The following is a 15,345-nucleotide window of genomic DNA, read 5'->3' as shown; positions in this document are numbered from 1 at the left end:
CGGAAACGGGGAGAGACAGTCAGACAGACTCCCGCATGCGCCCGACCAGGATCCACCCGGCACGCCCACTAGGGGCGACACTCTGCCCACCAGGGGGCGATGCTCTGCCCCTCCGGGGGGTTGCTCTGTTGCGACCAGAGCCACTCTAGCGCCTGGGGCAGAGGCCAAGGAACCCTCCCCAGCGCCCGGGCCATCTTTGCTCCAATGGAGCCTCAGCTGCAGGAGGGAAAGAGAGAGATAAAGAGGAAGGAAAGGGGGAGGGGTGGAGAAGCAGATGGGCGCTTCTCCTGTGTGCCCTGGCCGGGAATCGAACCCGGGACTTCTACACGCCAGGCCGACGCTCTATCACTGAGCCAACCAGCCAGGGCCTCTTCCTATTTCTTGACATGGAGACAGAGGCTTAGACAGATTAAGAATTGGAGTTATAGAAGTCCAATGCAGAGGTGGGTTTAACGGCGGGGGCACCAGGCACGCGCCCTTGGCCCCCGACTTCTGAAGGGTCCTGCAAAACCCCAACTTTACACTTTTTTTCTAATGACACCACGTTTGGTTTTATATGTGGAATTTTAACATTAATAGTACATAATATTTTTTATTTATTTAAAAATATGGGTAACATGTATTTTTATTTTCTCCGTCTCTTTTTTTAAGAGGCCCAATATTTTCTTCTGTGCTGAGGGCCTCAGTCAACCTTAATTTGCCTCTGCCGATCCCACCTAACTTTTTCTTTAATTGTACCTTATTATGTCCGCTATCAGTACTTAGTGATATCAACACCATAGCCATGTGCAGAATATTAAGTAACAGTCTGCGTGTGGATGACTGCAGCGGAATCTTCCTCACCTTCCACCGACACACACACACACACACACACACGCGCACACACACGCACACACACACTGCAGAACCATCAGCTCATCCTGGACATACACTGATGTCATTCTCAACCTCGCAGTGTGGGTTTGAACCGTTCCTTGCAGGGGGTCAGCATTCATCCTAGCCACAGGAAGAACTCACCATCCACCTAAGCATTTGATCTTTGGAACTGGACTTCTCTTGAGAAGTATCAGACAGTGAGTCATTGAACTGGGGTTCTCCACACTGAAATCCACTCCTCCCCCACGCCCTCCCACACTCCCACACTTCCAAATACCTGAGACAAACCAGGTGCTCAAGAGAATGCTAAAAAAAAAAAAAAAAATCAGATGAGTTGACCATAATCCCTGATGTGCCCCGGGGTTTGTTAAAGGGGTTTGTCGAGTACAGAGGCCTCCTCCCCACTGGCAGAATCCCAGACACCCCCGTGGATGAGGCTGGAGAATCCCAGTCTAACTCTGCGTCTCTGAGCCAAGATGAAGCCCCTTTCATGGAGCTGGCGGTTTTCGTTTGGAAGCACTTAAAAGGCACTGGGAGGTGTGAGTCTGAACTTAAAACCTTGGCCCTTCAACATCATTTCCATCTTTTAATATTTTTTTTCTCCCCTGATTATTGCAACCAAATGAACTCTCTTCCTGGATTCTCAATCCTTCTCCAAAAGGTGAGACTTTAGATAAAGATAAGGGGGTGTGAGGAGAGGCCCTTTATGTGGGGAGAGAACTGAAAACTGGAAAACAAGGTGATGATTAAATCCCATCTTGTGCGTTTCCTGTCCCTTGCAGACTAATGTCTGGGGCTCAAAGACTCAAAGCCTTCCCCAACACAGTTTTTTAAAAAGCCTATATTTTTTATTATTATTATTTATTTATTCATTTTAGAGAAGAGAGACAAAGAGAGAGAGAGAAGGGAGGGAGGAGCAGGAAGCACCAACTCCCATATGTGCCTTGACCAGGCAAGCCCAGGGTTTTGAACCGGTGACCTCAGCGTTCCAGGTCAACGCTTTATCCACTGTGCCACTACAGGCCATGCAAAAAAAAAAGCCTATATTTTGTATTTGTGAGCTGTTTGTGCTGAGTAAAACTAATATCTTAAGACTTTTTTGCTTATATTTTAAAGGACGGGCGTTTGGGTGACTGATACCATGAAACGGGCTTCGTCTTGGCTCAGAGACGCAGAGTTAGACTGGGATTCCCCAGCCTCATCCACGAGGGTGTCTGGGATTCTGCCAGTGGGGAGGAGGCCTCTGTACTTGACAAACCCCTTTAATGACTGGAGAAGTCAGCTAAGATACCATCACACCCACCGGGACGTACGTAAACAGAGACCCCAAGAAAGCTGTCAGAGAAATGTGAGGCAGAGACGTGGAAAGTGATTGTGTACAGCTCTGGTAAAGCCTAGGACGACTGAGATCTGAGTCAGAGAGGGGCAGAAACGTGCTTCGGGTGCTTTTGGAGTTGAATCTTACTCTGGCCCTTGCTCAGAAAGAAAAAAGGGAAGAGCCAGTGTCCAATGTGAATGCTTTAGTCCATCCTTGTCCTACTGACAATTTCCCCCCGCCTCCAGTAGCCCTAACTCAGAGAATAAATCCTTATTTAGATGATGGTCTCAGAGTCCACATGAGAAGAAGAAAGATACCCAATCTCCAGTTTCCTGTCCAATTCCTGCATATCTCGCTGAAGGGTGTTTTAGGGCCCTTAAGATACACTCTCGTGGATTGTGAGATTTCTGTTTCCCCACCCAGGTGGAGTCTCCTAGCCAGCAAGCACCACATCTGGGGTTCATGGTGTCACTCCAGAGCCTCGCTTATTGCAGGTGTTTGGAAACGTTTGCTAGGATGCTGCAGGCTTGGTCTAGGGGAAGAGGTCCCTTCGTCCCCTAGACCCCGATCACGAGACAGCCCTCCTCCCCACCATTCTCCTGAGCCAGGAGCTGGGGCTGGAGCTTTCACGGTAGGAAAGACATGTTTTTCATCCTCTGTCTTCAAATCAAATCTTGTTGTAAAGCAGGTTGTCTGTGTCCTGCTCCACACACCTGTGGAGGTCTAGCCATGTGCCAGGCACTGTGTCAGGTGTCAGGAACGGGTTGGAGGGGGGTAAGGTAGCAGAGCCAGACCAAAACCAAAGGAGAACAAATCACAAGCCCAGACAACGACAAGATAACGTGGCCACATGGGACCCAGAGGAAGGACACCTCGCCCGTCCTGGGGCCTTTCGAGTCTCTCGAAGGATGAATTCGAGTTACCTAGACAGGTTTTAAAAGTTTCCACTCCTCTGTTTTTACAGAAGTGTTTGGAAATGTGAGCAAGCAGGACACTTTGGTCACTTCAGGGGATGCCTGTGGCACTGCTGGGTGGCTCCCAACTCACGAATAAGGACAGCAGGGAGGGGCAGAGCACTGACTGTGGGTCCCAAGCCCTTCACCGACCGGGATACCGTTGTAACTTGTTTTGTTTACTATTTTTTAACCCTCAAAGACGCCACGTTTTGAAAACTGATGTCTGTCAATTAAAGTGCATTGATTAAGCAAATCTAATAATTATTATTTTTTATTATAATCTATCCAAAACACACATGAAATAGCTAGTTGATGCTTCTGATTATCACAGGATAGCAAATGACACTACACTGGGGAGAACATAACTCCTTATACAATTGGCAGTCTTTAATTAGGACAGACTGTGCTAAGACAGGATTTGCATTAGCCTTTTCTTGTTTTTCTTTTTATTGTTTTCTTAGATAATGAAGTAGCAACCAGTTCTTCGCTCTGGTGCATACTAACTGTGAACCAGGGTCTGTGTCTACCTATCAGATTGTCCAGGGAGAATTCCAACTTTTTGATCGATGCGCATACTTGTTGCGTGTACTTAAGTTTTTTGGTTAACACCAGCCTCCCCCACCCCATTCCCATTCCGCTCCTCCATGAAGCCTCCAGCGCCTTACGGAACTAAATTTGTTGTCTCCAATAAGCTAGGGAATTCAGGCACCGAAGCCATCAAGTTAAGAAAGAACCCTTAGCTTCATGGTAATTATTGAGGAACCCTTCTCCCAATTCCACGGCCCTGTGATCTTTTATAAGGCGACCTCCAGGCACAGGGCTACCACTTCCCGGTCGGGACAGCATGGGCGGGGCCGCTCTGTTCTCCCCCAAGATTTCAGCTACCGCTTAACTTTCCGCTGCATTCCTTTGCCCAGCCTCTTCTTGGCAACTGGGGTCCTGTATTTCCATTGCCTATGAGATAGGGCCACTTCGATGCCCCGCAGACGCCTCAATGCGCCGTAGCGAGTGTAACTCCCTGTACTTTGCCAGCCTCATCTCAAATCTCTTTCTGCTCCCGCACTGCTTATCTTAGACGCAGCGGTCCCCTCCATCCAGGCCATGGAGTGCAGTCCTCATCTCCAACTTCTCTCATTCCCACAGGACTGTCACCCAGTCCTATTGATGCTAGCTCCCGATTCACTGCTGCAGAGGGTCCTCCCCTCTCCTCCCCACCGCAGTCTCTTGGTTCTGTTGCCGGCGATCTCTTGCGGGTATTCCTGCAAGGGACGCAGTGCTGCTCTTCCTCTGTGAGACTGCCTACAGACTCCACCCGCAGGCTTTTCTTTTAAAAAGTCAGATCTAATTCTACTGCTCCCTCCCTAAAAGCTTTCTGAAGCTTCCCACTGCCTGTAGCGTGGCCTTCTCATTCCTTAGTATGGAATGAAAGGCTCTTCTCCATCTCTCAGGTGCCCTGTCCCGCCACACCTTCCCGGACAGAGCGCGCTCTTCCGGCCTGTGGAATCTTCCAGGCTGCCCACGGGGCCTCCCTTGGAATGCATTTCCACCCGCTCCCCTCTGCCGTCTCTCAACACGGAGCTCAGATGTCATCTCCTTCCGCGGGCCTCTGGGTGGAGTCTCCATGCCAGCACATTTTATTACAATTACTTCTCTGTCTGTCTCCTTGGAAAGACTACTACAAGCACCCCAAATCAAGAGGGGTCACTGTGTCTTTCCTCTGCTGGAACTTAGTAGGTACTCAACAGATTGGTTGAATGATTAACCAAGTAGCAATCTAGGGCCAAAGCTGGATTCTAGAAACTCCATAAGGAAATAAAGCTTCCAGGTTTTTACTGACTTGCTTGTGGGCTCTGGCCACCCAAGATTGTGTGGTTTTAATCTTAATTAATATTAATCTTATGAGTACATATAGTTTATTTTAAACACCAGTTTAAGTTAGGAAACAATAAGAAGCAGACGTTCAGTGGTAATAATACATAATGCTTATTATGTATCAAATATTGTTCTAATTTCTTTACTATTATTTTCTCTATTTTATCTGATATGAAAACTGGGATTAAGTAACAATTTCCCTGAGATCACAGGGCTAGTATAAGAGAATCTGGTCACACTCTGTGCTCCCAGCTGCTACATAATATGTCCTCTCATATAAGAATAAAAATCACAAGAGCGAACAGAGCCTCAGTGCTCACCAGTCCCAGGTTCTGTTCCAAATGCGTCACGTGATTTACGGGACAGGAGTCTTGGGCAACTTAACTTAGAAGCACTTTGTTTTCCTCATCTGTCAAATGGGATAATACTACCTCTAACCTTAACATAGGATTGTGGTGAAGATTAAGTAAATTAATACATGGAAGAAAGAAATAGAATCATGCAAGCTTACTTGCAACCTAGGGGATACTCACAGTGTTAGGGAGTAGAAGTGAGGAAAGGAGATGACACCAGTGGCTGTCAGACAAGGGTCCCTGGCCCAGAAGAGTCAAAGGTGTGAATGAAACTCACAGCAGGGCACCTGACCGAGATAACCCAGGGAAATGGCTAGCATAGAAGTGTTCATCTGCTATTCTACCAAGGAGGAAATCTTCCAGGCCCTCCAGGGTGCGAGTTCTCATCCAAATGCAAGTTCCATCTGGGCATTGGTGGTTCAGTGGTAGAATTCTCGCCTGCCAAATGCGAGTTCGACCTCGTTTGCCACTGTTGTTGAAAATCTCCAGGCGGTCGCAACCTAACTCTGCCTATCAAAGTATACTTTTTAATATGATGACTCTTTAACAGCTTTGGAAAAGATTGGAACATGTTAAGAAATCAAATGAAGAGTCCTTTGGAGGTAAAAAAAAAAAAAGTGCTAGAATGCACCATTGAAGGTATATCTTTGTCTTAAAGTCATTACCACTGCTGCAGGTTTGGGCATCTCACACTTATCAAACCCCGATGAAGAATGCAAAATAGGGGGAGGGGTTAAAGAGGCACAAACTCCCAGATAAGAAATAAGTAAGTCGTGGGGATGTCATGTACAGTGTAGAGCAAAATAAGCATGAACAGCGGACAAATGTTGCATAGTGACAGATAACTAGATTTATTATGGGTAGCATTTCATAATGTCATCAGGTGTCGAATCACTGGGTTGTACACTTGAAATATAATATTCATGCCAATTATGCTTCAATTTCAAAAACTATCACCGAAGGGCTCTGATGGCTGCTGCTGAGTGGCCAGTCTCACCAACATGAAAGGAAGCCTGCACACCAGAACAAGGAAATTGAGGGGACAGGCACAGACCACAAAGGGACAGTTGTAGTTGTTGGAACAGCAACATCTGTGAAGCTCCCTTTGCTTGCAGTGAGCTCAGGAGCATACTCTGAATTAGGAAGCATTCTTCCATATCAGCAACAGCTTTATCTCTGGTTTGGAGCCATACAAATAAATACTCTAACAGCAAAGAAAAGAGCTGGTGCAACTCAAGCTTTAGAGACGCAGGAGCTGGCCACAGGCTGGGGGAGGCCCCGTTTCAGTAGCGTGCCTGGTGGACGGCGGACGGTGGAGTGAGTTATCGGACCTGAAATGTGGCCAGTTAGATTTTTACAAATATTTACCATCTTTCCTTTTCCTTCTTTTAAAAAAGAGATCATAGGTGGAACAGAGAGATAGAATTTTGAATTGCTTGGAAATTTTCTTTGATCTTTGAAATAAAATTTGTTTGAATACAAGTAGCTGCTAGCTACATGTAGCTATTTAAATTTAAACTGATAGAAATGGGACAAAATGAGGCATTCAGCTCCTCAGTCACATCGGCCATATTTCAAGTGCTCAACAGCCACATTGGCTGGCGGCTACCCGACTGGCACGGAGAAGGACTGTTTCCATCCCGGCAAAGTGTTCTCTCTCTCTCTCTCTCTTTCTCTCTCTCTTTGTGATAGAGACAGAGAGACAGACAGATAGAGACAGACAAGAAGGGAGAGAGATGAGAAGCATCAGTTCTTTGTTTCGACACCTTAGTTGTTCATTGATTGCTTTCTCATATGTGCCTTGACCAGGGGGTTACAGCAGACCGGGTGATCCCTTGCTCAAGCCAGCGACCTTGGGTCCAAGCTGGTGAGCCTTGCTCGAACCAGATGAGCCCGTGCTCAAGCCAGCGACCTTGGGTTCAAGCTGGTGAGCCTTGCTCAAACCAGATGAGCCCGTGCTCAAGCCGGCGACCTTGGGGTTTCGAACCTGGGTCCTCGGCATGCATCCCAGTCCAATGCTCTGTCTGCTGCACCGCACCACCTGGTCAGGCCAGAATGTTCTTTTGTACACTGCTGCTCTCATGTTGCTTGCGTGCCTTTCCAAATAATATATAGCTACTTTATTTCTTTAAGCCTCCTACCTCTTTAAACTTTTTCCTTATAAAACGAAGCTAATAAGGTCTCCTTCAAAGGACTGTTATGAAATTTAAAAGTGATATTAACTGTACGTAAAACACACATCCCAGTACCTGGCACATTATAATGTTTAATAAATGGTAGCTCAACAAGTCCACTCAGCCTGGAGCCAAACACATTTGTATTTTAAAAGTACCTGTAACCTACAAAGCTTTTTGACACAATTTCCTTGGGAACCAGACTGTTTTTACGAAACAAGTCACTCATCACAGTTGATGAGAGCCAGTCTCAGAGTCATAAGGAAAGTAAGGCTTTTGCTCTCCACAATACTTTGTATCTTAATAAGGAAGACAAGGAAAGAAATGAAAATCCTCTGTAAGGAGCAACATTTCTAGCCTTAACATATTTTTTTTTCAAGTCCAATGAGATGAAAAAAAAAATCTCTGCCAAGGTGCTTATGCTGTAGGAGTTAACACCGCCTTGGGCCCAGACAGGCACACCGGCTCCGCTGGTGGGAACCGTGTGTACACAGCCAGGGTAATTACTGCGGGCTGCAGCTGCCAACGTAATTTAGCAAACTCCCTGCCTGCAAAGGACTGATCTTCCCCAGGAGAATGGACCTAAATTCATTGCAACTGAACAGACCCACCTGAGCCTCCTGGGCCACAGGCTCTTTGAGGTCTTTTGCAATTTGCATTCCTTAGGCAAATGGAATTTAAATTCCTTAGGCAAATTTCATCCTGATGGAACCCCAAGATGACATGCATGCCATTATCTCATTGTTGAAGATTTCTGCTTTATAATCATTAACGTTCGCTTCCACAGGCAGGCGAGGAAAAGTGCTCGGGCTAAATTCCACTTGGCTCTCATGAACGTTCCTTTTCCTTTCAACAGCCTTTGCTGTTACAAAGCACCTTCACGGATATGTCAGTCACACTTCATGATTTTCTTGTGTGGCTGGAAAGGCATAATGAGGTATAGCAGAAATCACAGGATGGGGTTCTGGGGCTGGGTTGCAAGTTACCGAGTCTGTACGGACAGCCATGCACCTCATACAGACAGTGGAGAGAGAGTGCACTGAGACCCGGTGGGCCAGCCTACTACACACCGCTGAACGGGATGCCATTGCTCCTTGCTACAAGCCTGTACAGCATGTTACTTTACTGAATACTGTAGGCATTGAAACACAATGGGAAGTATTTGTGTGTCTCAATTTATCTAAACATAAAAAGGTACAATAAAAATAGTGTAAAAGGCTGTGTGCACATGTGAGTGTGTGTGCACATGCGTGTGTGCGTGTGCCCACATTGGAGGGGCAGGGGGATGGCTGTGCAGGGAGGCGCCGCTGGAGAGGAGACTTCAGGAGGAGGAAAAGACAGGAGTCCGGGAAGAAGAGAGAGGGAGAGCAGAGATAGAAAGAGACCCAGAGAGGTCCATTCAGAAGTAATGCGCGGGAGAAGGAAAGCAGAGAGAGAGGGAGAAAGACGGGGAGGAAAGAGGAGAAGCGGGCGTGTACCTGTGCACAGGGCCAGGCAGGGCCAGGCTTGGGCTCCCCTCTGCCCCAGACCTCCTCTTGCTCCTTCACTGATGCAGGGCCCAGCCGAGGGTGCAGGGCGAGTGGACAAAACGGCGAGGTCCATTCTCCCTTTTAAACCACTCAGCCCCAGCAGTAAATTCAACTTCATGTGGGGGCCAGCCTTTGTATTCAACAACATTTCAGCCAGTGATCAGCTGCAGTTTTGGTTAAGATTGGGTGGAGCTGAAAAATATCTACCACCTAGTGGTGTCATAGCTGTCATGAGGTCTTAGCACGATGCACTGTGTCAGTCACAGCCTATAGCGATGCTGTGGGCTAGAATGCCTGGTGCACTCAGCTGGGCTGTGAGCTTCCCAAAGACTTCTCCCCCGTTCTAAACCAATGGGACCACCCACCAACCCTTGGGGTTCTTCTTACCATTTTAAGGTGTTCTTCAGCAAGAACCATCAGGAGACTTCGCAGAAAAGAATGTTAATTACTTACAGGTCCTGGGGCACACAAGGTACCCAGGGGACACAGCGAGATGGGGCAGGTGGGGGAGCCTGGGCTCCAGCTTCTTTTGGAGTAGGCGTGAGAGACCAAGTAGTCATGGGGGACCTAGGGTTCTGAGCTCACTCTTTATTGGTAAATTTTAAAACAGAAAAGCAGGAATTTAAAGCACAGGGAAAAGGAAAAAAAAAAAACCCAAGTAGCCCAAAGGGAGATCAAAATCAAGGTCTCTGAAACAAAGGAGACTGGATGGGTGGAGGTGGATTTGGTCCTGTGGCTGCAATGGCGGCCAGCCTGGAGTGGAAACCTCTGCTATCAAAGCCAAAGTCAGGCTCTGTGTTGCAGAAGGAAAAGCCACCGTCAGGGCTCACTCTCCGGTGCCTCACGTGTTTGTGGAGGTGCTGGCGTCAACAAACCGACTGCACAGCCTACTGTGTAACTCCAGTCCTGAGAGATAGCATCCAGGTTTCTGTCGGCTCACGCAATGATGTTTGCACCTCAAAGTCAAAGAGAGGGAGAGGCAGGAAGGGAGAGAGATGAGAAGCATCAATTTGTATTTGTGTCACTTTAGTTATTCATTGATTGCTCCTCATACGTGCCTTGATGGGAGGGGTGGAGTTCAACCAGAGCCAGTGACCCCTTGCTCAAGCCAGCGATATTACGCTCAAGCCAGCAGCAAGCCTGCACTCAAGCCAGAGACCTTGGGGTTTTGAACCTGGGACCTCAGCATCCCTGGTCTGGTGCTCCATCCATTGTGCTAACACAAGTCAGGCTCTCCCGGAATTCTTGACTCTGATGCTAAGGCCATGTGGCTTGGTTCTAAATGTGAGAAATTTGCCTCCCAGTTAAGAAAAGAGTGGCAAACGGAAGACGGTCTGAGGCAGTGGACCTGGGCTGGAATCTCAGATCCTTCGTCCAGTTTCGGGGACCTCGCTCTCTAAGCCGTATCCTCACCTCAGAATGAGGATACTCCCTATGCTTTGCAGGGTACTTGAGATGCTTAACTACATGTGTATAAAAATGAACAGAAGCGATACAAAGGCCATGAATGCAGCTATAACCCCCCCCACCTCTATCACCTGTCTTGTCCTGTGCGCGCACGAGCACACAGACACACACTCTAACTAACTAGTGATGTTGGAAAGCACCAATTTGGATTATCTTCCTAAATTTTACTTTCCTTTTTAAAAATCTCACTTATCTCCATCAATCTTGAATGAAAATTCCTTATAGAACCATTTCATTTTGTTGAAACTTTCCAAGTCATTCTACCTACATATTGGTAGGCAGGATTCTTTAACAACTACCTTGAGTTTAGTTAGGATATTAGCTACCCTTCCCAGCGCATAGAACCCTGTCCTCATTCATGTTCATTACTTGGCGTTATTATTTCTATTTTAGTACCCACGAGGGCATATTTATCTTCCAGGATGGCAAGGTGGCGTCAGTCTTGTTCACTGTTGTATCTTTGGCACTGAGCAGTATCAGGTAAACAGTAGGGGCCGACAGAATGCTTTGAATAAGTAAATTGGTGGTGCCACTAAGCCATGTCAATCCAGCTGGGTGCCTGTGAGCACCCCGTCCACCCCACCCCGGTAACCTCAGGAAGCCTGTTAGTGACTCAGGACTTCAGAACCATTCCAACAACTGAAGCATTAGGTATCTCAGGCCTAAGACGTTTCGATTTCATACAACCCTGCAGAAACCAGGTCTGGAGACAGAGGCAAATTAAAAGCTTCCAGTCTGGGTGTGTCTTTTTAAAAATCATAATGAAGTGGGGTTTTTCCCCTTCTCTATACCCAAAGTGCATATTTGTCAAAAATCAAACATTTAAAAAAAATTTTTTTTTCCTTTTACAGAGACAGAGTCAGAGAGAGGGATAGATGGGGACAGAAAGACAAGAACGGAGAGAGATGAGAAGCATCAATCATCAGTTTTTCCTTGAGACACCTTAGTTGTTCATTGATTGCTTTCTCATATGTGCCTTCACGGTGGGTCTTCAGCAGACCAAGTAACCCCTTGCTCGAGCCAGCGACCTTGGGTCCAAGCTGGTGAGCCTTGCTCAAACCAGATGAGCCTGTGCTCAAGCTGGAGACCTTGGGGTCTTGAACCTGGGTCCTCTGCATCCCAGTCTGAAGCTCTATCCACTGCACCACCGCCTGGTCAGGCTAAAAAAATTTTCCCATTGATTTGACACAGAGTGGAAAGAGGAGAAAGGGGGAGAGACCAGGAGAAGCACTAATTCATTGTTTCACTCAGTTGTGCCATTTAGCTGTATACTCGGTGGCTTCTCGTATGTGACCTGACCAGAGATTGAACATACGATCCAGTGTGTCAGGATGACACTATCCACTGAGCCACCTGGTCAGGGCCCAAAATAAAACCTCTTCTAAGATCAGTAACCCATTGTATATGAGAAATACGAGACTGGTTAAGATTCTATCACACACAAAAAAAAAACCCTGAAATTTACAATCAGTATCCACAGCATCTATGTACCGTATCTATGCATTCTGGCTAGTTTAAACTCTGAGATATCAGTCTCTTCAATCGCAAAATGTGATGAGCCACAGCGAGGGCTTAACACAGGAGGTATCCTCCTTGCTTTTCTTCTTTTTCAAATAACAGAGGCTAATCCGATCAATCCCATTTAGCAAATAATAAATTTATTAGGTGCCTACAAGTACAGATCACTGAAAGCTGCTGTAGGGGGGATGAAGATGTGCAGGAGACGAGTCCTGCCCTCGAAGAGCTTACAATCTACGCCATTAGTCACGATTAGTAGGTTGCGGCAGGACCACACTAAGTGATATACGCAGAGTTCGTGCCGATGGTCACATCCTTCGAAATCCCCTCTTGTCAAATACGGAGACATCCTCTTAACGGGAGGGCCACACGGTGGGACACCTTTTGTGGAATGAATCTGGTGGCCTTGGCTGTGCTTGATGAGCATCTTTTTGTAACGGTTGCTTTGTTCTTATAACTTTTTCAGCATCCTTTCCCCTAAGGACCTTCAGAGAGCATCTCTGGACTTCCTGAGCCTTCACCGGGGTTTCCTGTTGGATCGCTAGCGGCTCAGCTGCAGTTTGGCCTTGGAATGATTTGCAGTTGACTTTTTTTTTCCTTCAGTAACTCTATCTATGCTTTCCCTTTGACGCTAGATTGATATGCCTTGCAGTCCGTGGTTTTCAGGGTGGGAAGTGTGATGCAATGCAGAGGTGAGCAGGCCAGACTTTTCCCTTAAACATTTAATAGTGCACTTATCAATTATATTCTGTACAGACACTGAGCACATTATAAACCTCTTCTTTTATTTACTTTTCACTTAGACTGTATTCATGTAAAGTGTATTTACATTAGGAAAAAATAAAAGCCTTGAGGTACAAAACCCAAAAGAATATCTGAGGTATAAATACAAGTATATTTTAAATAATAATCTTTATCATGCTTATTAATCTATGTTTGAAAGCACAGTGGACATGTGTACATGTGTCTTAATAGAATGGTATATACAACATACAATCTTACAAATCGGAAAGCCATTAAAATTGAATATACAAGTAAATCTTCAATAGGAACACTGATACCCAAAATACTCGAAATTTAACACTCTAATCTGTCCCCACCAATTCTTCAAAGAACCTTTGAAATAACACTGACAATGGTAACTAAATTATTATAACAAAATAAAAATCCTTCTTACAGATCTCATTCATACATTCTTCACTCTGATCCATACTAAATAAATTCACTAATACTGTCTCTTGAGTCAAACTTTACCATTACAGCAAAACCTGCAAAAAGACCACCCTTCCAAAAAACTCTGCTGGTATTTGGCTTTTGTGTTTTACCATGGTAACTATTTGCCATTATCACGAAAATATATTCCAAGGGCATCATTACAAAGGAAAAGAAAAAGAAAGTGTAGAAAAAACAAAGCCCCCAAAATAAAAAAGCCATAAAACTAGACAACTTATTTGATGTTAAGGGAAACTCCAATTAATAAAACCTGTTCGGCTTTCAGCAATGCTGTTAATACCAACAACTTCTGTGGTTGAGTTAAATCTACAAGGATTTCCTTGAGACATACATAGTTTCCTATGTTCCCATACATAGTGTGTCTTAAAGAGTTTCTGGTATAAACATGGAAATGCAACGAATTTGGACAAGTAAAAACGTTCTATGCTTCACTCATGAGTACATGATAGAGTGGTTCGGTTTTTACATCTCAATTTGTTTAGAAAAACCAAAGCAATACTATGCCTTGGAACTAGTAGTAAGAGGGAGTAGTCATCCCTTGACTAATCTATCCCAGTTACAAATAACATTGCTATTTGCAATCAAGTCTAGAGATAAACTGTTCGAAGAGTAAATTTACTACAATTACTTCTCAGGTAAAGAAGCGGTTGACAGAGGATTGTTTAATAACTCAGAAAAAAAAAAAAGATGGACAAGGATAAGCTGACCAATCCCCCACAGTAAATAAGTTCCCTTTCTGGATGGATCCCTGGGTAGTCAGATATTCCAGGTTAGACTGAACCTGGTGCATCAGTATCCCTCCTGGGTGCATCTCAGTGTGCCAGACACTGCACCCCAACTTATACATCTATGCCATTCAACCCGCAACAAGCAAACATACACACACTTCTCTGTGCAAACCTTCCTTTGCTCATCTCAGTGAGAAAACATGTCAGAGTACCAACTATTCCAGTGGATACACCAGTCCCTCAACACGCTGCAAATAAAATGACATAGGTACACATACACCAATATCACAAGAGAATGAAGTATCTTCATTATCTTCTGTAATGTATCTATAGAGTTTTGCTTCTCAGAAGCAATTTGCATAAGAATACTTTTTTTCCCCTTTGCAAAGTCTTATATATTCCAGTCAAGATCTGTAACACAGACCTTAAAGAAACAGGAAGCAGCTTTAAAAATGTATCAAATCGCTACAGTCAATTCCTATACTCCAACTTGTAGTTCTTTTTCAGGATTAGACCCAGAACCCGTTCTTCCAAGGACTGGCGAGGGTTCTGGAAACACACGTCCGGACGCTGGACACAGTTGCTCGGCCTCAGGAATCACCTGGACTTGGCGTCTTTGGTTTCAGTGTTCTGATTACAGAAAGAGTCTCGGATCTTTACAACTTCAGCTGCACACAAGTGGCCGAAAGATTTCGTGTACCATTCTGGCATGTGGCCCCTAGAACAGAGAGGAAAAGGACATCAATTATTCAAGTTGGAGAGCCCTAAAACAAGCTAGAGGTTGATTCAAATATACTTCTGTTTATCAGTCAGCAAAACGTGTAAGTAAAGATGACTCTTATTACTCCAAGGTGATCTCCTGGCACCTCCGTTACACACTTGGAACGGTAAGTTTCTCCAGAAACTACACATTGAGTACAGATACTGAGTAAAACTGTTCAGGGAAAGCTTTGGTATATATCAGTGTTTTTCAACTGCTGATCTGTGGACCGGTCTGCCAGAAATTTCAGGTCGGTGCGTGAAAGAGTTAACCATCCTGATGCTGTATGAAGATTACTGACCCAAGGATCTTGGACAAATTCACTTATGCTCAAGGTCATTTCTGCCTTAACGTTCCTCGAAATAATCCTCTTTTTACCAGCCCCCAAGTGTAAAAAGGTTGAAAACCACTGGTTTATATAACAAAAACAGAACACACAGATATCTGGAGAAGTATTGAGATGTGAAGATTTCAAATGAGAATTTATTTAACATGACAGCTACTATGGAAAGAGTTTTCAGAGGGTCTTGTTTTGTTTTTGTTTTTTTGTAATGCTGTTTC

At 45.3% G+C, this 15,345-nt stretch overlaps 1 protein-coding gene across 4 annotated transcripts in view; it reads right to left on the bottom strand.

Moving 5' to 3' along the window:
- Nucleotides 1-12,181: 12,181 nt before the first annotated feature.
- The window catches only part of DLC1 (DLC1 Rho GTPase activating protein), a 377,124-nt gene continuing 373,960 nt past the window's right edge, over nucleotides 12,182-15,345 (bottom strand). For all 4 annotated transcript variants that reach the window (XM_066380251.1, XM_066380253.1, XM_066380254.1 and 1 more), the window contains one exon: nucleotides 12,182-14,742. In XM_066380251.1, the coding sequence (XP_066236348.1) occupies nucleotides 14,622-14,742 (121 nt within the window). In that variant the 3' untranslated portion in view covers nucleotides 12,182-14,621. The remainder of the gene's footprint in view (nucleotides 14,743-15,345) is intronic.

Source organism: Saccopteryx leptura, chromosome 4 (assembly GCF_036850995.1).
Source record: "Saccopteryx leptura isolate mSacLep1 chromosome 4, mSacLep1_pri_phased_curated, whole genome shotgun sequence".
Classification (NCBI taxonomy): domain Eukaryota; kingdom Metazoa; phylum Chordata; class Mammalia; order Chiroptera; family Emballonuridae; genus Saccopteryx; species Saccopteryx leptura.
The sequence above is the reverse complement of the archived record's forward strand: the minus strand, read 5'-3'. Positions and strand labels throughout refer to the sequence as shown.